A 26268-nucleotide genomic window follows, 5' to 3' on the forward strand; every position below is an offset into this window, starting at 1 on the left:
CATCTTACCCGAAAGTAAATTAATGGCTCTTAAGTAGTGATGTGGCTTAAATTCCTGGGTCTCCAAACTTCACCTTGCTAAGGTTGCCTCATTTGAAGCCATGTCTTTGGGACTGGCCCCTCTACGAATCTCTGAGAGTAATCAATGTTCAGAAGAGTCTACTAGGTATTGATTAACATTTGAACAAGAACAGCACATGTTGCCACCAATATTTTCAAATATTTTTTATGGGAGAAGGGGCCAAGAAAGACAAAAGTGCCTTAGGCCACGAAAGTCACAACGGGCCCATGTAGAATTAGGATCAGAATTTAGTTCTGCTTAGTTTTTCAGGCTAGCGTGTCTTTCCTAACTGTAGCTAATGTGTATTTCTTAGCTAAAGAGGAAGCTTTATTTCTCTGAATATCTTTATTTATTTCTCCCTCTGTCTCTCTCTCTTTACCTCCTTAAGTAGTAGTAGTAGTAGTAATAAAGGATCCCAGGGAATCTGGTGTGAAATATCCACCCAAAGTGTCTATTTTGTGCCTAGTTTGGAAATGCATGCACAGCAGAGATGTCTTTACTTCTTTAGCCTCTCTTGTCCTTAGAAAGTATTTCTGTCCTCTTGTTTGAAGTTCAAGATCATCTCTACCTCCACTACTGATCTTATACCACCTCTAGAAGAATATGATTCTGCCCCAGCTGACCTTGACCTATTGATACTGTCTTTTTAAATTTATTTATTTATTTTATTTTTGGCTGCATTGGGTCTTCATTGCTGCGCACAGGCTTTCTCTAGTTGCGGTGAGCTGGGGCTACTCTTCTTTGTGGTGCGTGGGCTTCTCATTGCGGTGCAGAGCACAGGCTCTAGGTGCACAGGCTTCAGTAGTTGTGGCATGCAGGCTTCAGTGGTTGTGGCTTGTGGGATCTCGAGCGCAGGCTCAGTAGTTGTGGCTCGTGGGCTTCGTTGCTCTGTGGCATGTGGGATCTTCCTGGACCAGGGCTCGAACCCGTGTCCCCTGCATTGGCAGGCGGATTCTTAACTACTGTGCCACCAGGGAAGTCCCCTGATATTGTCTTTGGATGATTTATTTGTAAGTCTTTTCATTTTGATTTGCCAGCAAAACAAGAATAACTAGCAGCTACTGCCCATTCTTAGTGTCTTTATAGACCTAGAAGGGCTAATTAAAGAAATGATTTGACTCTCAAGGGAAGTTACCTGATCAAGGTCACAGGCTTTATTACATTTCCCAGCTAAGGTGTGGCCTTGGTTTCAAAGAACAGCCAAGGGAAAATGTCATTAGAAGTAAACCCAGGCTTAGGGATAATTGATTCTTACACTTCAAAAATATTGGAGTTGGAAGGGTCTTTAGAAAACATCTAGTCACATCCATTGTTTTATATTTTTTATTAATTTTAATTTTTTTTAGAAGTAAAACTGGTTTTATTCAAAGACATAGATTTTTGTTTTTGGTTTTTTCCCCCTACTTTTATTGAGTTGTAAGAGACATGCAGACTACATAATTTTAAGGTGTTCATCATAATGATTCGACTTACATACATCATGAAATGTTTGCCCCCATAGGTTTAGTGAATGTCCATCCTCTCATACAGATACAACATCAAAGAAATAGGAAAAACATTTTTTTTCCTTGTGATGAGAACTCAGGATTTACTCTCTTAACTTTCTTTGACAACATACAGTAGTGTCAATTATCTTTATCGTGTTGTATGTTACATCCCTAGGACTTATTTATCTTATACCTGGAAATTTGTACCTTTTGACTGCCTTCATCTAATTTCCCATCTCCCCACCCCTGCCTCTGATAGCCACAAATCTGATTTCTTTTTCTACCTCCATTATTTTATAGTGGAGGCTCAGGGAGGGAAAAAAGATATAAATTCCCATGGAGAGTGAGGACAGAACTGGGGACTCTCCCATCCCCCGTTCAGCCACTCCCCTCTCCCCACGCCAAGCAACAAGTATCGGAGGGCCTCCTCTGTCCTCCCTGGTGACCACACAGAGGCATCAAGGTGCAGTGAGGGCAATATGGGTGGAGAGCCCTGTTGGGGTGTGCTCAGGGTGTGATAGGAAATTACATTCAGCCATGTCTGGAAGGATGAGGAAGAGTTCATCTAAAAGACAGGGAAGGGCTTCCCTGGTGGCGCAGTGGTTGAGAGTCCGCCTGCCGATGCAGGGGACACGGGTTCGTGCCCCAGTCCGGGAAGATCCCACGTGCCGCCGAGCGGCTGGGCCCGTGAGCCATGGCCGCTGAGCCTGCGCGTCTGGAGCCTGTGCTCCGCAACAGGAGAGGCCACAACAGTGAGAGGCCCGCGTAAGCAAACATAAATAAATAAATAAAGACAGGGAAGGACAATTTCAAGCTGTAAAATTTCCTCAGTGAATGAATGTTTCTTACTGTGAGGAATTATTGGGTATGGTTGAGCGGAAGAAGCAGGACTGAATTATTAAGTAGTTAAGGTTGAAGGCTTTGGATTCCTGCAGACCTGGGGTCCTAGCACTCACACCTATGTGACCTCAGGAAATCTACCTCCCCTCCCCTCCCCTTCTTGTAAAATTGGGATGACACCGGTACCAATGTTACCAGGTTGAAAAAAGGGTTAAATAAAATCAGGGGTCCAGAATACTCAGCACAGTACTAGAGAGCACACAGAAAGCACCCAGTGGATCTTATAGATTGTTATCGCCCGACCCTCCCTGTTTGCATCATCTAAGCTGGAGGCCCCACACCCCCACTCCCAGGGTATTTGGTCCAGGAAAGCAGACCACCTTCTCCACACCCACAGAGGAATTAGGCCTGCAGCTCTTCTTTCTAATGATACGTCCTGGAATGCTTGCCTTATTCGTTTGAGGAAGTCTGAGGTTAAAAAAAAAAAAAAAAAGTGCTCCGTCATTCTGTACATGACAGTAGCAATAATAGTTGGTGTTTATGCAGCACTAATTAGAGCATCTTCATCTAATAATTTATTTGCTCCTCAAAACAACCCTGTGAGATAGAGATTTCACTTCCATCTTCTACCTAATGAAAATGATTTGGAGAGACTGAGAGACTTCTTCAGGTATTAAGATGTTGAGATTTGGGATTCCAGGTCAGGCCTTTCATAACCAGTTGGGCCCAGCTTGGAAAGATGGGGTTTAATCTCTTTCTCTGGAAGATCCCCGAGCTCCCATTTCCTGAAGGTTTTTCTTAGCATTGGATTCTGGGATACAGAATTTCCTTTTGTGGCTCACTTTTTCTGAAGCAAGAATTTTTTTCATTCATACCCAGAGGGAATTTCAGATAGTAATTTTTTTTTATTTAGTTAATATTTATTGGGAGTTTGCAGGGCTCACGTTTCTCCAGCAGGTATCATGGAACTGCAGGATATAGTGGAGGTGAGGTCACTGCCTCTAGCCCTTACTATCTTGTCTAGACAAGACAAACATCCACATATAGGTAAGTATTTACAAGGTTAGGTATTTACAAAGTAAGAAACTAAAAAATGTACACATTTAGGTGGTGGATGGAGACAGAAGCCATCCTGGTCATCCTGCCATCCTGAAATTTAACTGTTTCCTGGTATTAAAAAAAAAAAAAAATCGAGACTCTAAAAGCATGATCCTTTCATAGTTTGAAGTCCCTCTTTTAAAGACCTAGGTGAATTATATCTCAATAAAGCTGGAAGAAAAAAATTTTTAGTAAATAAAGGCCACGGTGATAATCCTTCTGCTCTGTGAGCCCTGAGAGGTAGATACGTATGTTCCTTCACTTTCTGTCTTCTGCACCCAATATTGTGCCTGGTTGAATTTTTCAGAATTCTCTTAGATTTTTCTCATCTTTTCATTCCATTCTCTTGTAATTCCAAATCACGGTGCCTGAGCCATCTTTGTCTGATCCCTCCATGGTGTCTGGAGGAAGTTAAAGGGCATCCTGGTGAACTTTCTCTCCTGGAAGCCCTGTTTTGGGCACGGTGGGAGTTTGCCTGCTCCTCCTCGTGACTCCTGCACAGTTTGATTCATCCTCAGTTCGACCACAGAACTCTAAATGGTTTGAAAGGGCTCGCATGACGACTGGTAAGTTTCCCTCAACCTTTTCCCGTTCTAGGTTCCTACGCGGGGGCAGTGATTGCCATGCCGCTGGCCGGCGTGTTGGTACAGTACATGGGATGGGCCTCTGTCTTTTATATTTATGGTGAGTGATTTGATTTCACGAGTCCCCTTGGGCGACTCATAGAGGTGGTATTTTACTGTCTAATGGGGTTGGCTAAGAGTTTTCTGTATGAAAATAGAGATTACTAAGACAAGTTTATCATATAAATGGAATACTTGTCTAGCAATGATTCATTTAATGTTTATATGAAAGTTGAATTTAATGAGCAGAACATTATCTTTCTTTAAATACCAGTTAATAGTATCAACAACGGAAAAATAAACCAAACACTTTCTCCTAGCTGAATATAGTGCCGTTTGAGAATACTTTGAAATTTGACAGATTTAGAGATGGAAGAAAATGAGACCGTATCATCAAGCCTTTTGTTTTTCAACTGCAGGTATATTTGGGATTATCTGGTACATGTTTTGGCTGTTGCAGGCCTATGAGTGTCCAGCAGTTCACCCAACAATATCCCATGAGGAAAGGACCTATATAGAGACAAGTATAGGAGAAGGAGCCAACTTGGTTAGTCTCAGTGTAAGTAGAGCCGGATGGATGAAGACTTGCCTCTTTTTTATGAGTATTTCTCTCAGTGATTGTGTTATCCTCCTAAGAAAAATGATCTGTCAGTATATTCACTAAAAATCCCACGGTATTTTTACTCCCTAGAAATTTAATACACCATGGAAAAAATTTTTTACATCGTTGCCGGTTTACGCAATCATTGTGGCAAATTTTTGCAGAAGCTGGACCTTTTACTTGCTGTTAATAAGTCAGCCTGCTTATTTTGAAGAGGTCTTTGGATTTGCAATAAGTAAGGTAAACACACAGTTGCTTCAGATGTTCTTGAACTTTAAATCTCTTGCTTCTGAGAAAATCTTTGCATGATAAAATAAGTAAATTGCTGATCAAAATTCATAACGGTTCTGTGACACCTAATACCCTGGAGGTCAGACAAGTTATACATTCTATGCACAGTGTACATAGCTATTTAATTTCTTCTTAGTAAGGATCAGAGCTGTATTAAGCTGCTTTTAAAGATTTGTATTATACCTGATCTCAAAGTGTTTTTGAAGCTGACTCAAGGACTGCATATTAGGCAAGGATCAAAAGATTTAAGGGTGAGAGATTTTTTTGGTTTTTGTTTTGTTTTTTGTTTTTCCTGTAAATTATTCAGTGAGGAGCTGTAAGAACCTTAAAGCTCATTTTGCAGATCACGGTCATAGCGATAATGGCCAGAGCTTTGTATGGTTTAGAAAGAACTTTTTCAAAGTCCCCAGCCATTGCCATTAGGTTGTCTGTGTTTCAGGGAGGAAGAATGTGAATGGTAAAACATAAACTGTCATCATAAAAGAATTAAGCCTCCTTCCCACAAGGGAAAGAACAGCAGCCTAGTAGAGGTAGATGTCTGCATGGCTACAGGTACTGTCAGAAGTGACCGTGGAAGAGCTAGCACAGCCCATAGTGGCTGCCATTGGAGAACACTCAGTCTGCGCCAAGTGTTTAACTACCATGTGCCGGGCACTCTGCTGCGTGCTGGGGCCTGTGATGAATAAAAGTCACCTCTGCCCTCAAGGAGCTTCCGATCTGATGGAGGAGACATTTGGTCTATCCTTAAAACCATTCATTCATTCATTGTTTATCTATTACAGAATTCAGGCCTACCTTGGTCCCGTATAATTAGATGATTAAATCTGATGGTGAGGGGTGCAGTGGAGATGGCAGGGGCAGGGAGTTAAGGAAGTACCTCTCTCAGAAGTAGCTAAAAATAGCTCATTGCTTCTTTTCATTCCAGGTGGGTCTCTTGTCAGCACTCCCACACATGGTGATGACAATCATTGTGCCTATTGGAGGACAACTGGCTGATCATTTAAGAAGCAGAAAAATCTTGACCACAACTGCTGTCAGAAAAATCATGAACTGTGGAGGTACTGTGGATTTCATAGGTGGCTTAAGCAGCTTTTATAGAATGAGATGAAACTGAATTGCAGACCATATTTTGGAGTTTATGTCTAATCACTGAGCAGGATCTTAAAGGCTCCTAAGTCCATCCCCCAGTTGAGTGTCCATCACACCCCTGCCTAGTGGTCATTCAGCCTGTACTTGTGCAACCTGAGATACGACAACTTGGGAATTCCCTGGCGGTTAGGACTCTGTGCTCTCACCACCAAGGGCCCGGGTTCAATCCCTGGTTGGGGAACTAAGATCCCACAAACCACGTGGCCAAAAAAGAAGAAGAAAAAGAAAAGAAATATTTTTAAAAAGAGAGAGATATGACAACTTATTTGATACATCAATATACACTGGCAACTGCAGAAATGCTTCTTTCATCTACTCTTAAGCCAAAGCAACATGATTTCCTGGTATCTATCTGTTTATTTTTTATCTTTCCCATATATCCTTCCACAAATATAATCCTTTGCTTTTATAGTTTATTCTCTTATCTCCCCCTTCCCTTTCTACATATATACATGTTTTGGTAAGAAACATTAAAAAAGTATTTTCTCTGAATAGTTTTCTTTCTTCCCAACATATGCTTGTGCATGGGTGTACACACACACACACACACACATACATACACACACACCATCCTCTTCCTTGTGTTATTTAGTTCCTGTTTCATGTTTTGATTTTGCAAAGATAAAATATAAGTTGGGCCATTTTCCAAAAGAGGTAGGTAAAAGTAACACGAACCCTTACAATGCTTATGACAGCTCACCTTTTTAAAACCCTCCACTTTCTCCTTATCTTTTTTGTTTTGCTTTTAAAATTAGCATTTAATGAACACTTTCCATGCCAGCCACTAAGCTAAATTCTTTACACATATTATTTTATTTAATCCTCGTAACCACCCTGTGGAGCAAGGGCTGTTATGTATTAAACCCAATTTACAGTGAGGAAACTGGGGTATAATAAAGTGACTTGCTCAAGTGGCAGATCCTGTGCAAGATCCCAGGTCTGTCTGAGCTCATTGCCAAGGCTTACAGTCACTACTGCTATCTCTCCGGGGGACGGGGGCGGGGGGTGTCAGGGTGGGCAGGTGGGAGGTAGAGGACAGCGCCATCTATGGGTGAAAGTTCATAACTGGGATATTAAGTTGAAAAGGAGGGAAGGGGGCACTGTGACTAGATTAGATGGGTCAGGGCCCTTTAGAAGTGAAGATCCTATGGAGGGATGCAAGAGCCAGCAGGCATGATCTCATCGCACAGCATCTCAGGAATAAAGTCTGATCAGGGAGATTGGGAATAACCTGTCAGCATCTGGGCTCCCAGGGGTTTGACTGCTGGCCCCAAGCAGGGATTTGGGGGCCTACCCTTGACTTGAACTTAAAGGTTGGCAGGTATGGGCTTGCTCTCTGATGGGCAGGAGGGGAAGCTCTGCGGCACTGCATTCATGATCCTCCCCAAGGCGGATGAGGTAGGCAGAATAATTTCCTCATCAAAGATGCATTATGTCCTAATTCCCAGAACTAGTGAATGTGTTTCCCTACACAGTAAAAGGAATTTTGCAGATGTGATTAAATTAAGGATCTTGAGATGGAGAGGTTATTTTGGATTATCTGTGTGTGCTCAACATAATTGCAAGGGTCCTTATAAGAGGAGGCATGAGGGTCAGAGTCAGAGATGGAGATGTGACAGTGGAGGCAAAGGTCGGAATGATGCAGCCACAAGCCAAGGAATGCAAGCAGACTCTAGAAGCTCAGAAAGTAAGAAGAGAGTTTCCCCAGAGCCTCCAAAAGGAATGCAACTCGCTGACACCCCCATTTTAGCTCTGTAGGACCCATTTCAGACTTCTGACCTCTAGCACTGTACGATAAAAAAGTTGTGCTGTCTTAAGTCACTAAGGTTGTGGTCATTTGTTATAGTAGCAATCAGAAACTTAAATAGTAGTCAGAGTACCACTCCTCTAATTATCAGATTCTGTTCCAGCTGAATAGCCCTCCATACCAGGCCCTGAATATATCTTGCTGTCTCTGACTTTGCTCATGCCCTTTCCCTTTACTGTGAGCTCTGCTCACCTTCACCAATCAACCCAGTCCTCCCCACACAGCCTACTACATCAGCTCAAGTCTTTTCACTTGTGTTTTGTTAAGGCTACCTCAGCCTCCAGTGAATGCTCCTTCTGTCTATACACTTGGTTGACAACTCATCATGTACTGCCTTATTACAGCTCACGCAGGAAAGTATTTTAGGCAGAGGGGATAGCATGTGCAACGGCCCTGAGGCAGACATGACTGTGACATATTAGAGAACAGAAGGAAGGAAAGTCAGAATGGTCGGTGCTTGATGAGTGAGGTGGAGCGTGACATCGAGGGGATCAGAGTGCACAGCTGGGGCCAGATCACGGGAGGCCTTGTAGACAGACCTACGTGGAGCTTGGGTTTTACTTGAGATGCATTGGGAAGCAAATGGAGGGTTTAAAGGAGGGAAAGGGACAAGATCCGATTTACGCTTTCAAATCAAAACAATAGAACTTAGAGTAAAAGAAGGGAAACTAGCTAAGAGGCTATTTCAGTCGTTCCATGGAAAGAAGATGGTGGCTTGACCTAAAGTAGTGTCAGTGGAGGTGGACACTGAAGTGGATGGATTTCTAAATTCCATGAGCCTTACTTTCTTCTTCTTTAATATCTGAATATAGTATTTACCTCAGACGATTGTTATGATTGTTATGATTGTAAATGGGACAACGTATGTATGCACCCAGCATGAGCTCAGCAAACAGAATGTTCTTGACATATTTTAGTGCCTTTTTCTTCTCTTGTGTTCAAGACACTGACAAAACAGAAATTTTCCAAAGGAAGCATTCAATAAGTATATGCTATTCAATCATATTTCCCATGGCCAAAAATATGCAACTTCTAAACCTAGAACTTGAAAGAAAATTCTGTGTTTAAACTCTACCTGTACAACCTCTTCTAAAGACAGATGCCTTGAAGACCCTAACAACATTTTCATAGGAATGTCTTGTTCATATTTAATTTTTCCTCAATCACCTTTGCCATTGTTTCTTCATAATTAGTAGTTTAGGTGGTGGTGACAACTCTCAAATATTTTAAATCCTTGAGAGTAAATCCTTTTTTTTTCTTATTTCTTTTTTTTTTTTTGGCAGAAACTAGAATGCATTCATAGAATCTCCCCAGCCTCTATCCCATCTTAAAAAGAAAAAAAATCTCTTCACATGTCTATTCATGTCATTTTATATTTTGACATAGCAGAACCAGTGGGATATACATAGAAAAAAATTTTTTAAAGACCATGCTTATCCCACCTTGCTTAAACACAGAGATGCTGCATTAGAGATAAACAGAGTTTTGTGCCATCACTGAATAAGCCAGATTGATTTGGATACAATGAAGCACTTACATGATCTTCTAGAGAATTTTAGTTGGTTTCATATTTTCTAAGCCAAAACACAGAGGACGTTTCTAATCTGAGAAAGATCACACATTGTGTGGAGTCTTCCGCCTCCTTCTTTTCTTTCCATAGACAAGAGATATTTGCTGCTAGAATCATTTAAAGCAAACAGATCACCTTAAGACATGATGCTCTAGTTCATTCTGAATCAGGGCACATTTCCAAGATCCTCAAAGACAGATGTCAAATCCTTATACCTCCCTCTGTATTACATGGAAAGCGTGAGTGAGGTCAAAAATTCTAGTCTGGCCGAATCGGTTGCCTGTGTGAACTTCAGGTGAGATGAAAAAATTTCTCAGGCCTTTTAATCCTTGTTCTATTTTTCTTGTCAGCTCTGAATAGGTTCACTTTCCAGGATCTCTTGATTACCCATGAAGTTCAAATTTTATCCTTCAGCTCCTGAAACGTACAGTTCTATCTTTAGCATTTTCACTGTAGATAGGAACCATTTAGGCTCTTAAATGGTTTTTCTTTCTTTGAAAGTCTACTATTTGGCAAAGGTCTTTTTTTTCCTTAGAGATGAATCAGTGTATCATTTGTAGCTTTTCTTCTTCACGTGTCTTTATTCTAATTCTTTGGGGGAATTAACTTTCTAGTACCACTTTGTTGAAAGTGTTAAAGGAAGTTTCAGCCATGTGCCTTGCTGCTTAAGACAGGCCACTTCTAAAACACAAATAGTTAGTATACAAAACACTAGTAGTTTTTCCTTATGTATAATTTAAACTGTTGAAACAAAATTAATAACAAGTAGTAATGGTATAAAGTCCACAGTTTTTTTAATTTTTATTTATTTATTAAAAATTTTAAAATGTTTTCATACAATTTTTAAAGGTTACTTTCCATTTATAGTTGTTACAAAATATTGACTACTTTCCCCTTGTTGTATAATACATCCTTGAACCTATCTTACACCCAATAGTTTGCACCTTCTACTCCCCCATCCTTACATTGCCCCTCCCTCCCCACCCATTGGTAACCACTAGTTTGTTCTCTATATGAGTGAGTCTGTAAAGCCCACAGTTTAAAAAGCACCTCTGCATCCGTAATTGCATTGATTTTCTTTAGATGACCAAGTAAAACAATTATTGAGGCTTGCCCTATTTCTATGATAGTTTTGAAGAAATGGACTCAGACAGGTAAGCAAATTACCAAGGTTTACAAAAAGTGCTTTAGCTTGTGTTTTAACTTGTCTTGGTTTTCCTTTCTTTCCTTCACATTAATTCATCAAGCATTATTTATCGAGTTCCCACTACATACAGGCTCTGTGCTATATATATGGTACCTTCCCTGGATAATATCACAGTTTTGTCAGGGAGGCAGAAATACAAATGAAAAACTACAAGGCAATGTTGAAAAGCTCTATAAAATGAGTAAGAGTGAGATGTCAGCTTTACTGGTGGGTGAGCGGCAGGGTTATCAGGAAAGCTTCCTAAAGGAAGCAATATTTGAGCTGGACTTTAAAGAATAGTAAGATTTCTCCAGAAAAGAGAAGTGCTGGGAGGAGAGTACTGCAGGTGAAGGAACAGTCTGTGGAAATACATTATGGGCACAAAACAGTGCTGCGATCAGGAAACAGCGGATAGATCTGTGTGACAACAGGGGGCTTTCTACAGGCTACAGGTGGTGAGCAAGGAGGTGAGGATGGCTGAAGATGAAGCTGGAACCGCAGGAGGGATTTATTATACAGCATTGTACTCATAATACGTAACCATTGACAAGGGTTTTAAGCAAAGGGGCAACTGATCAGATTTGTGGTTTAGAAAGATAATCTAGAGAATGGATCAGAGGAAAAAGAGATGGGAAGACCAATACAGTAAAGAGGTTGTTGAAGTTGTCCAGGTGAGAGATAGTGGCGCCCAGAACTAAGACAATGGCAGAGGAGGGGAAAGCAGAGGTCGGATTTGACAGATATTTCTGAGGCCAAACCCATGGATTCTTATCTTATGTGAAAGCTGAGGAAGAGGAAGAAGTCCAAGATGATTCTGAGATTTCTGCATTGGACTTCTGGTTACCGTTTGTTGAGCTGTGCCCATGGCCGACGATCACGCTCAACACCTTATATACCCAATTTCACTTAACCTTCCAATGTTCCAAGGTTGTATTATGAGCTCCATTTGGCGGGGGAGATGACGAATCTAAGAGGTGAGGTGACTTGTCCAAGATCACACAATTTGTGATTCTGAGATGGAATCTGAACCCAGGCCCGTCTGACAAAGTCTGGGTTCTAAACACAGGTGGATAGAAGTTTAATTTAGAGAAGAAGAAAGAGTGTGGTGGTAGTTTGTTTCCGAGTGAAAGTAGAGGAACAGAGACTTGATGTGGGCCTGTTGTCTTTGAGGTAACTCAAAGGACAAATGTGTGGTGATGTCTGGAATCAGCAGATGGTCCCCAGTATGAAGCATCATTTCATTGTCTTCTACCTCCCAGGGTACTTCATGTCCCTGGAAATGGTATTCATATCATCTTTCGGTCTGCTATCGGCTGAATGTGTGTGTGTGTGTGTGTGTGTCTGTGTGTGTCTGTGTGTGTCTGTGTGTTGATGAGAAGGACCATCTTCATAATTTCCTTACTCTTTTTTATTGTGCTGGATTCACTTATTCTGAATGAAAGGAACAGAAAGTACTTTTGTCCTGCTGTATTTTCTGTGCAAATATCTCGTGGCGTTATACAGAGGCCTGAGAGCTTGGCAAACTTCTGAAAGGGAAGATTCTGGCTTATGCTTTGCAAGTGGTGAGACTCTGCTTTTTGTTTCAGATATTCACTACAGCTTTCTAGTCACCTTTGGCAATAATAATATTTTATTTTTATTTCATTTTTCTGTGAGAGACCATCACTTATGTAATCAAAGGAGAGTCACTGATGGTTTTAGTATTTAGAAATGGCAGGGGGAACTACCCATGAACAACGGATAATAAACATCCCCCATCCCATGGGCATCATTGTACCTCCTGGGACCATTCAGTGTTCAAAGTCCACCAGGAAAATGTTGGAAGGCTCACAGAACACCCGGGTAATATTAGCATCGTCATGTAGTCAAGAAACACCCCAATAAGATTGTAGATATTGTGCCAGAATGTATGTACTAAAAACTTGGGTCCATGGAAATAAAAAGATTCTTATCTGATAAGTTCATGAACTTGGGCTGATTGACATGAAAATGACTTTTTCCCCCCTGCTGTTTCCATTTGCAGGTTTTGGCATGGAGGCAACCTTACTCCTTGTGGTTGGCTTTTCACATACCAAAGGGGTGGCTATCTCCTTTCTGGTGCTTGCCGTAGGATTCAGTGGTTTTGCTATTTCAGGTAAAGTGTCCTTTGGGTTTCCCAATCTTTTCCATAGATCCAGCAAGACTTGGGAGGAAGGAAGGAAAAGATATTGTAGCATCTTCCTTTGGTAGCCAAGCCATTCCCAAGGGTCAGGGCCACTGGCTAGAGACTTTCACCTAGTGGGGATGATTTTGTCAGATCACTGAGAACCAGGCTTAGTAGCCCAGTCAAGCTGGAATTGTTGATACTTTCTCCATCTTGGAAACAAACAACATGCAGGCGCTGCCTCTGGGGCATGGGCAGAACGTGTGTTGCTGGACGAAGTGACACCTTCATACTTCAGAACCAGGTCACCCTAACTAACGGAGGCTCTCGTGACCTTTTCAATCCTCACCTCCTATTGGAGAGCTGCTGATATTAACTCAAAAGTCAAACGATGTAGTCATTTGACATATAGTCATAGAATCAGAAGTTTTTAAGGGTGGAACTCTTCTTTAGATTTTTGTCTACTCCGAGGCTTTCATTTTCCAAACAAGGAAATTCAGGTCCAGAGAGGTGATGTGACTTTCTAAACAGGAGAGAGCAGGAAGTAAATATAATAATGGTGATGATGAGAGCTAACATTGATCAGGCACAAACTCTGTGCCGGCGACTGTTCAAAGCCCACTCTGTGTATTAACCCCTGTAATTCTCACAGCTATCCTAAGGGCTATCAGTCTCCCATTTTACCGGAGCAGAAACCAGCCTACTGTGTGAGAGGTCACAGTGCTAGCATATCATGTCTTACAGACTTCAGAAGCTCCCTATGCAAAACTGGGTGAAAAAGTAAAACTCAGGTTTTTTTTCTAACTTTAAAAACATATTGTAGGACTAAAAAGTGTCATTTACAGAACACTTCACATATATTGCATCTATCTGACAAAATTATGAAGCAAATGATATTACCATTATTTTACTGAGGAGCAAATTAAAATTCAGGAAAACTGGGGACTTTCCTATTGTCACACAATTGGTAGCAAAGGAAGAACTAAGGTGCAGTCCTGCCAGGCTTCGTGTCTGTGCTCTTTCCACAATTCTGGGCTGTCTTAAAGATCAAACAGGGTGCTAACATCCCAGAACAGAAAAACATGGAACCTCTGGTCTAAACTAACATAAAACGGGGACTTGATCTTATCAAAATACAGTTGACCCTTGAACGATGTGGGGGTTAGGGGTGCTGACCCCCAGCACAGTTGAAAATCCGCCTATACCCTGTAGTCGGCCCTCTGTATAAGATGTTCCTCCACATCCTGGGTTTTGCTGTATCCTCAATTTCTCATCTGAGGATTCAATCAACCACAGATCCCGTAGTCCTGTAGTATATACTACTGAAAAACGAATCCGCCTGTAAGTGGACCCATGCAGCTCAAACCTGCTTTGTTCAAGGGTCAACTGTAAATAGAGCTGATAAATAGTTAAATTAGGAAAAAATGTCTGCATTAAAAGTAGCTTGCAGCTAACAACGGGTTTGGGGATGCAGAGACCTGGGTTTAAGGGCCCTCTTTACTACTTACTATTTATAAAAGAAAAAAAATGCTAAGTTATTTACATCCTCAAGCCTCAAGTTTCCTCATCTAGAGATTGGAGCAATGTAACGGCAACTTCATAGGGTTGTGGGAGATTGCAATGAGCTGAGATCATTCATTTATTCACTCACACTTCCCAAGAGACAGACGCTGTTCTTGGCGCTGGGAATATTGCAGGGGAAAAAAAAAAAATTAAAGATTCTGTCCTCATAAAATTTACATTCTAGTGGAAATAAAGCATTAGAAGATCTTAGCCCAGTACCAGATGCATAAGACAATTAATAAATATTCACTATTGTTGTTCAATTATTATTTAATCTAGTCCAGTACTTCTCAAAATTTAGTGTGAATACAAATCACCTTAGGATCTCGCAAAATGCAGATTCTGATTTAGTAGGTCCAGAGTGGTGCCTGAGATCCTGCGTTTCTAACAAGTTCCCCAGTGATGTTGTTGCCGCTGATCAATAGTCCATACTTTGAGTAGCAAGGATAGAGCAGTAATGACTTGTTTCTAGTAGGATGTTAAGGAACACCTTTCTTTGATAGCCCTGTGATGCAAAAGAAACTCATATCCTCCTGTTCCCAGAGATATTGAAATATTCAGGCTCATATTGTCCCCAGATTGCCAATTAAGCCACAATCAGAAGGAGAGAAATCCAACAGCCCAAATCACAGCAGCTGCCACTTTTTTTTTTTTTTTTCCAGCACTTACTCAATGCTGGCCACTTTTTAGATATAATCTCATTTAATCTCTGTAGCAGCCTGATGAGAAGGGTATTGCTATGTTCATTTTGTCAGTGACAACACTGATGCTTGGAAACGTGACTTAACTTACGCAGATAAATTAAGTAATTAGGATTGGAATAAAGGTTTATCTGATCCAACAGTGAGACTATGGGAGGGATTATGGTCATGGGGATGATGATTCCTTAGGATCTGCTATCTGCCAACTTTATAAGGAGTTAATAAGGATGCCAGGGAAGACTTGCTCAGCTTAGGAACTGATTCTGGACAAGAGAGCTGAGACCGGTGAGATTAGAAAGATACAAGGGATGGAAAGTGCTCAATATAAAATGTATAAATTTGTTGAAATCTTTTGGATGTGAATCTGTTATTTCAAGTGGCTTATATTAATATTTTCTCAGACGTACTTGGGTGTGAAGAGCAAACCCAAATGTGTATTTTTTGTTAAAGAGCTCTGCTTTATAACTTTGTAATAAAGTTTCAATATAGAAAAAAACAAAAAAACAAAAACGAAGGATGGGTGATGCCTGCTTTAGAAAATGTCATATGTAGAGAAGACTGACTCTCCCAACTTGTGTGTAACTTACTTTGTGTGCCTGCTTCAAAAAAATCTATCAATGTCTCAGTTTCTCAACAATTTGCCCCCCAAACATCAGTATTGTGCAGCTAGAAACCTAAACGGCTTTTCTGACATTGTTTTTAGCTGAATGCAAATGCCTAGGCTTTGTATCAGAATATAATACTCGCCAATCGTATTAATTGCTTCTTATCTCTGGGTTCTTTTCTAATAAAGTGTTTACCACATTCAAATCAACAGTAAGATTAATTAATCTTGCAGCTGTTTTATATTCTGATTTTCTGCCACTTTGACCTGAAAGAGAAGGTATGTTTATTCCAGAAAGGTTTTCTCAAAATTCTCTCTGAATGGAGGTAGGAAAAAAACAACAACCAGGCAATGTGCCAGATTAGGAAAAATATTTTTTTTAAATTCTGTTTTCAAGTTCTTTGCACAAAATAGAGAATTAAAAAGCAAGACCAAGGAATATAAAAATATGAATAAACAAAACCTACAGCCCCCTGCTGTAATTTCAGAGCTCAAATTGGTAATTAATTAAACAACTATTTATTGAATGCCTACTATGTGCCAGACACTTTGCCAGCTCAGGGAAGATAGTGGTAAACAAGGCAGATGGATAACCAACCGTAAAGAACCTATATGTTGGCTTTCACCTCTATGTATCTATGTAACTAACATATATGATTTAACTTAATTCTTACAACAATTCTATAAGACTGATTATCCCAGTTTATAGGTGAAGAAGCTGAGGTTCAGAACGTTTAAATCCTTTGTCCAGGTTTGCATCTCAGTTAAGCTGCCAGGTTCAAGGTCTGTCTGACTCTAAAATGCACCCCTGGGCTATACTGGTAGAACTGGTTCCCAGTGCCTGATGCCTCCTCTTTCAAAGCCTTATTCCTCCTCTGCCTTCACCCCTCCTTCATCCCACTCATTCTTGTCTCCTGATAAGCAGATTAATAGTGAGGTGTTGGTGATTTATTATTTTACCACTCCTAGCAGAGTTATCTATAGATGGAAGACCTCAAAGAGAGGGGCGTGCTTAGAAGTGGCGGCAACAGCAGAGGTAGTACTGGTATTGGTAATCATGAGACTAACCAGAGCCTAGCTGTCTGCCAAGAGCTCTCGCATACATATTTCCCCTGAGTCTCATCTCACAGCATCCTTATGAGTTAAGTAGTAACATTACCCCCAAATTAGAGATGAGGAAACAAAGTCCTAAAAAATGACTTGTTTAAGAGGTAGGAATAAGATTCGAATCCAGGTTTACAGACTCCAAATCAAGTATGTATGTAAAAGTGTTTTGAAAATTGCAGAGGATTCTGCCAATGTTTGTGTAAATCTTTCTTATCAAAAAGGAGCCCTTTCCATTATGCCATGTAGCTACTAAGGCAGACCTACATATGGTGGCCTTTTGGGAGCGAGTTGAGAGCTAAGAGGGAGGATATTATGAGGCAGGGTTTGCTTCTAAGCACACTCTATGTGATCATGTGATTGTTTACTCTGAATAAATGTGATCCAGGCTTCGGGCTTTTCAGTATGGCCCCAAACGCCATTATTTTGGGCTTCTAAGCCTAGAAGGTACAGGTGCCATAATTCTCCTCATGGAGAACCCATGGTAGTCATTGCTAGTCAATCATAGCATGTTTTTCTGCTATGTGCAGACACAGCCTGACAATCCTCAACCCAGCCTTTCCAGTAAAGGTATCCATTAGTTACATGTAGAGGAAATAGATTGATGAGAGTTGGGGAAAGCTAGTATTTTCCAAAATGTATTTGGAATTCTGTTCTTGAGTCTGATTTTGAGGTGTTTGGCTTCACTGTAGGTTTTAATGTCAACCACTTGGACATTGCCCCCCGCTATGCCAGCATTCTCATGGGGATCTCAAACGGAGTGGGAACCCTCTCTGGAATGATCTGTCCCCTCATTGTGGGCGCGATGACCAAGCACAAGGTAATGTTTTCCTTTGGGGCTGTGGGTTACAGTATCAGGGGACTGAAGTACTGCACAGACTCTCAAGGCCCTACCCCAGTCTGTGTAAATGTGTATGTCCTTCACTTGGCTGGGTCACTTGAACTTCTTTTTTTTAAATTTCTTCTTCTTCTTTTAAAAAATTATTGTTTATTGATGGCAACAGGGCTGACTGACGTTTGGGTCTATGTTTCTTAAATTGAGAAATAAAAGGGGTCTGTGTGTGTGTGTGGAGGGGAGGTGTTAATACCATAGAATGTTTAGAGATACAAAGAAGAAACTGAGGTAATCAACTCAGGATAAATAAATTACCTGATTGCTTTATAATCATAAGTAATTAAACTTTACAGCCCATTTCCATTTAGCATGTTTCAGCATGAAAATATTAGTGCAGTTATACTTCCTTATTATGAAGAAAATAAACAAGACATTAATGACCCTTCCTAAGAACCTAAGCGGGTGTGGCACTAAGTCGTTACTGAATATTTGTGTATTTAGACTAGGGTGGGTGGCACAGGAAGATCCCAGATCCATCCAGAGTTCAGCCACAGGCCACATGGTTTCTTAATCCCTGTCTTTGAAAGGGTTTTAGATGCTGCTGTCTGCAAATAAACATTTCTTGATACTATGGAGTTTTTATCCAACAATTTTTTGTTGTTGGATTGCCTATTGCAAATATGACTTCAGAAATTCTCCAGCTTCTTGGAGAGGAAAGTGTGGGATAACTTTTCTTATCTTTTGATAGAAAAGGAAGGTGGTCTTTGGGGATTTTATAGGCAGAGGATCTGCGCTTTGTCTGTTCATGAGATGAAAGGATTGGTAATATGATCATTAAATCTCAGATACCGGCTGCTCCTAACTTTAAACACAAATTCCCGTTATTTTTGATACAGTATATTTTCATAGAAATTATGATTATAATTAAGCTGTTGACAGTCAATACTGAGCATTTTCATGGCTCAAATTGTCATGTATCCAAAGCAAGAGGGAGACCTCTGATATTTACAATGGTGGGTTCCTAAAGGAAGTTTAATTTAACCTATTATGTGAGTGGAAACCTCACTTGTATATTTGGAAGAGCTGTGAAGTGGTGCAGCAAGGAATTTACAGGATGTTTATTTTGTAAATATTTTTCTAAATTAAAAAAATGCATATTCATTGTAGTCTTAACTTTCATGTTTTATTTATTTATCTATTTTGTGGTACGTGGGCCTCTCACTGCTGTGGCCTCTCCCGTTGCGGAGCACAGGCTCCGGACGCACAGGCTCAGCGGCCATGGCTCATGGGTCCAGTCACTCCGCGGCATGTGGGATCTTCCCAGACCGGGGCACGAACCCATGTCTCCTGCATCGGCAGGCGGACTCTCAACCACTGCGCCACCAGGGAAGCCCCTTAACTTTCATTTTTAAACACTCAAATTCTATTTGGGTCCTGGGCATGCTTCTGCCACATGTCTTCCGGAGAAGCACAGCATTTGCCTTTGGGGTGACCAAGTGCTTTTGTCCCAATGGAGACCTCCAGAAGATACTGTTAATCTCTGTTTTTGGTTCAAATATTTTTTATTTTATTTTATTTTTATTTATTTTTTTTTTTTTGCGGTACGCGGGCCTCTCACTGTTGTGGCCTCTCCCATTGCGGAGCACAGGCTCCGGACGCGCAGGCTCAGCGGCCATGGCTCACGGGCCCAGCCGCTCCGCGGCACGTGGGATCCTCCCAGACCGGGGCACGAACCCGCGCCCCCTGCATCGGCAGGCGGACCCCCAACCACTGCGCCACCAGGGAAGCCCTTTGGTTCAAATATTAATTGGTACCGTGTTTCCTTGTTTAGACCCGTGAGGAATGGCAGAATGTGTTCCTCATAGCTGCCCTGGTGCACTACAGTGGCGTGATCTTCTATGGGGTCTTTGCTTCTGGGGAGAAACAGGAGTGGGCTGACCCTGAGAACCTTTCTGAGGAGAAGTGCGGAATCATTGACAACGATGAATTAGCCGAGGAGATAGAACTCAACCATGAGAGTTTCACAAGTCCCAAAAAGAAGATGTCCTATGGAGCTACCACCCAGAATTGTGAAGCCCAGAGGAAGGAATGGAGCGGACAGAGAGGAGCGACTCTTGATGAGGAAGAGCCGGCATCCTACCAGAATGAAGACGGAAACTTCTCAGATACATCCTAATGTCTGAGGGGCACTTCTGGCTCCTCCTCACTTTAGAACCAGAAAGTATCCATACCTATTGCTTTCTATTGCCAGAGGGTCAACTCTAGGGACACTGGATGTGGGGTAGGGGAGAGGAGGTTTACCTAGCAATAGGGGAAAGATAGATATTTTCTTGCAATGACAACCTGCTCTAAGTTGATAAAATGGGTGGCTATAATGTTTTTGATTGGCAGTTGACTCTTCTAAGAACTAAACGTATTCAGGAAAGAATGACTAGAAATATAAGAAAGACAATACCATGTTTTTCAAAGAAAAATGGAAGGAAATGGGAATATTTGGCCTGGAGGAGAGAAAACAATAGTTTCCACTACATTTCTGAGAGCAGCCATGCAGAGGAGGGTTTCCTACTCCTAATAAAGGCCACGGCTTACAAAGGCCCTGTATTGTGCCAGGTACTTTATAACATTCTCATTTAATCTCCACACCACTATGACATACATTTTTTTTTTTTTTTTTTTGCGGTACGCGGGCCTCTCACTGTTGTGGCCTCTCCCGTTGCGGAGCACAGGCTCCGGACGCACAGGCCCAGCGGCCATGGCTCACGGGCCCAGCCGCTCTGCGGCATGTGGGATCTTCCCAGACCAGGGCACGAACCCGCGTCCCCTGCATCAGCAGGCGGACTCTCAACCACTGTGCCACCAGGGAAGCCCTGACATACATTTTTTATCCCCATTTTACAACTAAGGAAATGAAAGCAACAGGAGATTGACTTGCCCAAGGTCATTCTGCCACGGACAGTGCTGAGATTGGTGGAATCCAAAATAGGTGGCAGTTTTGGAGAAGAACGTTTCACTTCAGATTAGAGAAGACATTTTTAATAATGAAAACTGAAAATGGAGTGGGTTGTCATGTGGATAATTCCCTATTTTAGCAGGCATGGGGGATGGAAAACATTTGGGTTGATGTGTCGGAGAGCGCTCAAATATTGTGTGAGAGACTGGGTTCAAAGACCTTTGGGGCCCTAGGTGGTCTGAAGAGCCAAATGATTCTATGAATCCATAGTTTTTCTAAATAATAAGGGTTACAGACTATATGAGAGATTCAAATAGGTTAAACAAAGAAAAATAAAAAGCTAAGCAACACAGCAAATTTCCAGGAATCTGATGGTCAGAATGGTGAGAAGAACTAAATTTCAACCCTTCATAATATCAAGAATGTGTTTAAATAACGTCCCAAATTACTTGTAAATCTTTAAGACGTTTACTAATTTAAGAAGTTGGTTCATGCATTTTATTAGGTAAAATTCTCTTAGAAGAGTCCTCTGTTTTAAAAAATGTATGTCTTTAGCCATTTCTGCTGGTGATATTAGGAAATTTGATCGAATTATACAAAATTATGATTGAAATATTCCTAATGACTCTACTTGGAATGATATTCAGTGAAACCACAATAATACAGCATTAGTTAAACAGTGAAATACTACAATGTAAACATCTGGGACAACTAGACTCATAGTGTTGAAAAATTAATCTTTGCATAAGGCAATAACATGGATACTCTCTAAATATATTTTAAAATTTAATGATATTTTAAAACTTAATGTTGGCATGTAAAAGGTTGTTTGCAAATAAAATTATTTCCCTGTTCATTGTTTTTGAAAATTTTGTTTCTACTTTCAGAAGAAAAATACAATATTGCAGGAAAAGTTATAGATTTACTTGTAGTTTGTTATTGTAAAGTGGTTTTTTTCTCCTAATTTCTCTCATATATATATATTTCTGGTCCCTAACTGTATCAGCAGAATTGTAGTGTATTTTGTAAAAAGAATAATTTTGAAAAAAAAGCCTGATTTTCCATTAAATAGTATTATTTATGTCATCATTATATCATTTATGTTATATATCTTTAAATCTCTTTAATGAGTGAAACCATGTAAGTTCCTTTGAACAGTTCCTGTCATGTAGAAAATGCTCAATAAACATTAGTTATCATCATCATTATTATCTTTTAACCTTTTTGGGAACCTTGCAGTTGAAAAGAAAGCATGCTATGTCATTTTCACCCATTAGTCACAGGATTTATTGTGAAGGTCGTGTTGTTTTCTAAGTAAAAAAAAAAAAAAAAAAAAAATTGAGAAATTTATGGTAGTCAGTGTTTTATTTTTTCTTCTGTTAATGAAGTCAAATAACTATTTGAAAAACTCATGGTAATCCTTAAGGTAATGTTGTAGATTGTGACACAAAGTTATATTTACTCCATATTTGACGTCAGGGTCATATGTAGAAATTCCACATTTCGATAAATCAAAGCACTTTTGACAGGGTGCCTGTCACTTGCCCTTATAGTATTAAAAAAATGGGGTCCATGGTGTTGAAAACTAGAAAACACATTATTTTGTTGTGATGGGTTTCGTGACGGTCGCAATGAACAGATAATTACATTTGAACATCAGGCATATGTACTTTGCAAGTTATTGTACATTTGGCTGCAAATATCCATTCGTAGATCAGCTCTTAGAGGCAAACCATGGATTCTAGCAAGAAGGGAAGGAAGCCTGAGGATGCTGGATTCTTGAGACAAGAAGTCTGGTGAAAATCCATAACTTAATTTCAGTTATTATAGTTTTAGTTCTAGGACTTTTAGTGGTTCTTTTTCAATTCTGCTATGTCTTTAAAAAAATATTTCCAGTTCTCTGCTGAGATTTTCAATCCTGTATTTTATTTCCTGTAACACAAGAAGTTAATTATTTTAAAGTCTGATCAGTGCCAATATCTGGAGACCATGTAACTCTGTATCTATTTCCTACTGGTTTTGCTGATTCTTATTCACATTATCTCAGTCTGTGCCTGGCTTTCTTTGATTGTATCCAAAATCGTATTTGAAGATTTGTTTGTAGAAATGATTTTAGGCTTAAAAAATGTGGGTTTTTTTCCTCTCCAGAAATGATTTTTGTTTGATTTTTCCAGGAACCTGAAGGCATTAGCATTCTGGGATCTCTTTAATCCAATTGAAAGGGCTGAGATATTCTGGGCCACCCAGATGATGTGGGAGATCTGAACTAAGTTGTAGGGAGCAAATCGTGTATGGAAGGGATATGTGGGCCCCTTCCAGGAGAAACCACAAAGATTTATATCTTTATTAGAATTGATAGTCATTAGAATACAATAGATTCTGGCCTGATTCAAACTTGGCATTAATAGCCACATGGACCAATTTGAAGGGCTAGGGAAGCTGAACTTTTCTTTGCATTTCATTTATTACTGGGTCCTGGGCCTTATGTTAAGCCCTTTCCGTGCATATCTCATTTAATTTTCATGGCAACTCAATGAGAAAAGTTCAACTATTTATTCCCAAGTATTTATTAACAAATAAATGGTGTTTAAGAGCAGAAGTTAAACTCAAGACTCTAATGGCTGTATTTTAATCTTAATTCTTAAAAAAAATTTTGAAGTATATTAATTTACAATATTATATTAATCAACTCAATTAAATATTAATCTTAATTTTTAATTTTTAATCTGTTCTCCACCTCTTTTCCTGGCCGCAGTAAATTCCAGGCAATGGTAATTCTCAAAGTCAGGAGAATGTCCCAGGAATTTCAGTGAGGTGTGAGGGAACTGATGGGATGACCTCTGGCAGTTTAGTCCAGACCCCGGTATGGGGACAGGTGAAAAACCAGATGAACAGCTGAGATCCTTCTTCTCACCAACGGCTGGCCTGGAGTAAGATGTAAGAACCGGGGCCTCTATATTTTCCCTGGCTACCCAGATAGTAAGATAGGAAGGCTGAACCCAATGCTTATTGTGTGTGTGTGTGTTGGGGAGTTACAGGGGTGTTACCAGAGGCCTGAATCTCTCCGAGGCATCCTAGGAATGGAAACACAAACACCGTCCAGAATCTCAGTATATGCCCTGCACAGAATAGATGCTCAATGGATATATTCTTCAAAATCTGATGTGTTTAAGGAAGATTACACTGCAGGTGATGCTCAGGTTGGCTGATTAAACATGGCAGATTAATGTAGGTAGTTACCTACTTTCTAAGATTATAATAAAGGAATGAAAGAGCACATAAACTTTCCAGTACACAGAGAAAGGAGGAGAAAATCACATTTAGGAAGCTGAATGAGGATACCTGAGCCTTAACTGACTTCAGCAGAACCAAGCGAAAAAAGAAGGAAGCTGTTTTTGTGTTACTACCCCTGGGGAAGCTGCAAATTGAAGGCACCAGGGCCAGGTACCTCTGGAGGACAGAGTGAGTGGATAGAATGACATTTGAGGAGCCGGGGTGGGGTGGGGGGCTGAAAACACAAGGACTGGCTGAAAGTTAGAATTGCCTGATTTAGCAACCCTACTGAAAGTGCATGGAAGGAGTAGTTATAACTCCAGAGCTCAACCAAGAAACTGCCCCTCCCTACACCTAGTGGAAAACAGGAGCTTTATTTTCTGGACTGGGCATCTCTGGATCCAAGAACACCTGTCGTAGCTGAATATAAGCTCCAAAAAATAGAGATTTTAGTCTGTTTTTTTCACTGATGAATCTCAAGTATCTAGAGCAGTGTCTGGTATTTAATAGTCACTTGGTAAATATTTGTCAAATGAATGAATGAATTAACCTCATTAAACAAAGGGAAATTAATTAAAAGTTTGCATACTGCACACTGAAAACATTCAGCCACCTTCGTGGGCCGAGCTTCCAAAATGCTGGTAGTCAAGCTCTTATCGTTTAGGCAGGAGACTGAAGGATTCATAGGGTGAGGGATGGGAACTCACTTTCTAAGAGAAAGGCTTACAGCCATTGACATTTAGGGGTTTCCCCATCAAAATAAGTAGATCCCTGCCCAATCACTTCCTGTGGAGGCCACCCACCAAGCCCTACCAATGAGAATAGAAATTCCATCATTCATTCATTCATTCAGCCATTCTACAATTATTTAGTATCTATGATGAGCACTTCGATTATTGAGCACCTATAATGGTCCAGGCACTAGGGATAGAAAATAAATGAACAAAATAAGTCTCTGCTCTCATAGAGCTTACATTCCAGAGGACAGACACAGAAAATAAGCAGGTTCATGAGTTAGTTCAGTAGATAGTATGTCGGAGGGTGTTAAGTGCTAAAGACAAGCATAGAACAGGGTAAGGGGATAGGAAGTGTGGGGCTTGAGGTGTTATATTGAATGTTCAGGGATGTAGTGGACTTTGAGCAGAGATGTAAAGGCAGTGAGGGAGCAAGTCAGGAGCCTATTTGGGCAAAGTGTTCCAGGAATTAAAAGAAAAGCAAGTACAAAGTCCCTGAAGTGGGAACACACTTGGCATATTTAAAGAACACCAAGTTTTTAAAAAGTGGTCAGGTTCTGGACATATTTTAAAGAAAGATGGAACATTTGCTGAGAGGTTAGAAGACTGGGGAGGGTCAGGATTGGTGGGGGAAGGAATCAAGAACCAGCAATTTTGGACATGTTTGATTTTGGAATTTTATTTGCCTATTGATAGCTAAGTGACAGTATCAGGCGGACCCTGGAATGCAGTCTAGGATCCAGGGCAGAAGTCCGAGCTGGAGCTGTTCATTTGTGAGTCATCATCTCATCACACAGATGGTAATTAAAGCCACGAGACTGGATGAGATCATCAAGATGAACATGATTGAGCCCTGGGAGCCCTCCAGCACAGAGATAGCAGGAAGATGAGAAGGAGTCAGCAGAAGAGATGGAAAAGTGAGGTGGCAGGGTAGGGAAAGGGGACCTATAGAGGATGGCATCCTGTGGCCAAGTGAAGAAAGATTGGCTCGGAGGAGGGGTGATCATTAGGTTAAGGTTAAGATATGATCAGTTGTGTCAAAGCCGCAGCTAGATCAAGTAAGATGAAGACTGAGAATGGACCATTGGATTTGGCAGCACGAGTAGACAGCCAAAGATTGCTGAGAGTTCAGGAAAGTTTCCAACACCAAAGATACAGCTCAACACAGGCAGGGAGGAAGGTACTTGGAAGAAACCCAACATCACAGGGAGGTGAACAAAAGTTAATCTGAAAGAGAAGAAAAGATATTGCATGCATGACACAAAAATAGAATTCTATTTTTTAAAAAAGGAAGAAATAGGGCATTCCCTGGTGGTCCAGTGGTTAGGACTCTGCATTTTCACTGTCATTGCCTGGGTTCAACCCCTGGTTGGGGAACTAAGATCCCGCAAGCCATGCAGTGTGGCCAAAAAAATAAAAATTAAAAAAAATGGAAAAGGAAGAAACATCCAGAAATGTAGACTGAGCTAGATAGAGAGAATCTTGTGTCTGGGAGGTCAGTTAGGAGACTATAATAAGTTAGAAATGAGGGCCAAGGACAGATTGGAGCTCAAAATGGGGAAGAGTGCATAATTAGAGAAAACTTTAAAAAATATTTTTTCTAAAAAATGTAGTATATGCTCCCTTGTAGAAAATTTCAAAATAGAGAA

At 40.6% G+C, this 26268-nt stretch overlaps 1 protein-coding gene across 1 annotated transcript in view; it reads left to right on the plus strand.

The window, feature by feature from the left end:
• The window catches only part of SLC17A8 (solute carrier family 17 member 8), a 57773-nt gene extending 36310 nt beyond the window's left edge, over positions 1-21463 (plus strand). The window contains exons 6-12 of the mRNA XM_004269487.3: positions 4083-4169; positions 4528-4667; positions 4800-4949; positions 5926-6058; positions 12736-12846; positions 17520-17647; positions 19494-21463. Of these exons, the coding sequence (XP_004269535.1) occupies positions 4083-4169; positions 4528-4667; positions 4800-4949; positions 5926-6058; positions 12736-12846; positions 17520-17647; positions 19494-19838 (1094 nt within the window). The 3' untranslated portion in view covers positions 19839-21463. The remainder of the gene's footprint in view (positions 1-4082; positions 4170-4527; positions 4668-4799; positions 4950-5925; positions 6059-12735; positions 12847-17519; positions 17648-19493) is intronic.
• Positions 21464-26268: the final 4805 nt, after the last annotated feature.

This window comes from Orcinus orca, chromosome 11 (genome assembly GCF_937001465.1).
Source record: "Orcinus orca chromosome 11, mOrcOrc1.1, whole genome shotgun sequence".
In the NCBI taxonomy this organism is placed as follows: domain Eukaryota; kingdom Metazoa; phylum Chordata; class Mammalia; order Artiodactyla; family Delphinidae; genus Orcinus; species Orcinus orca.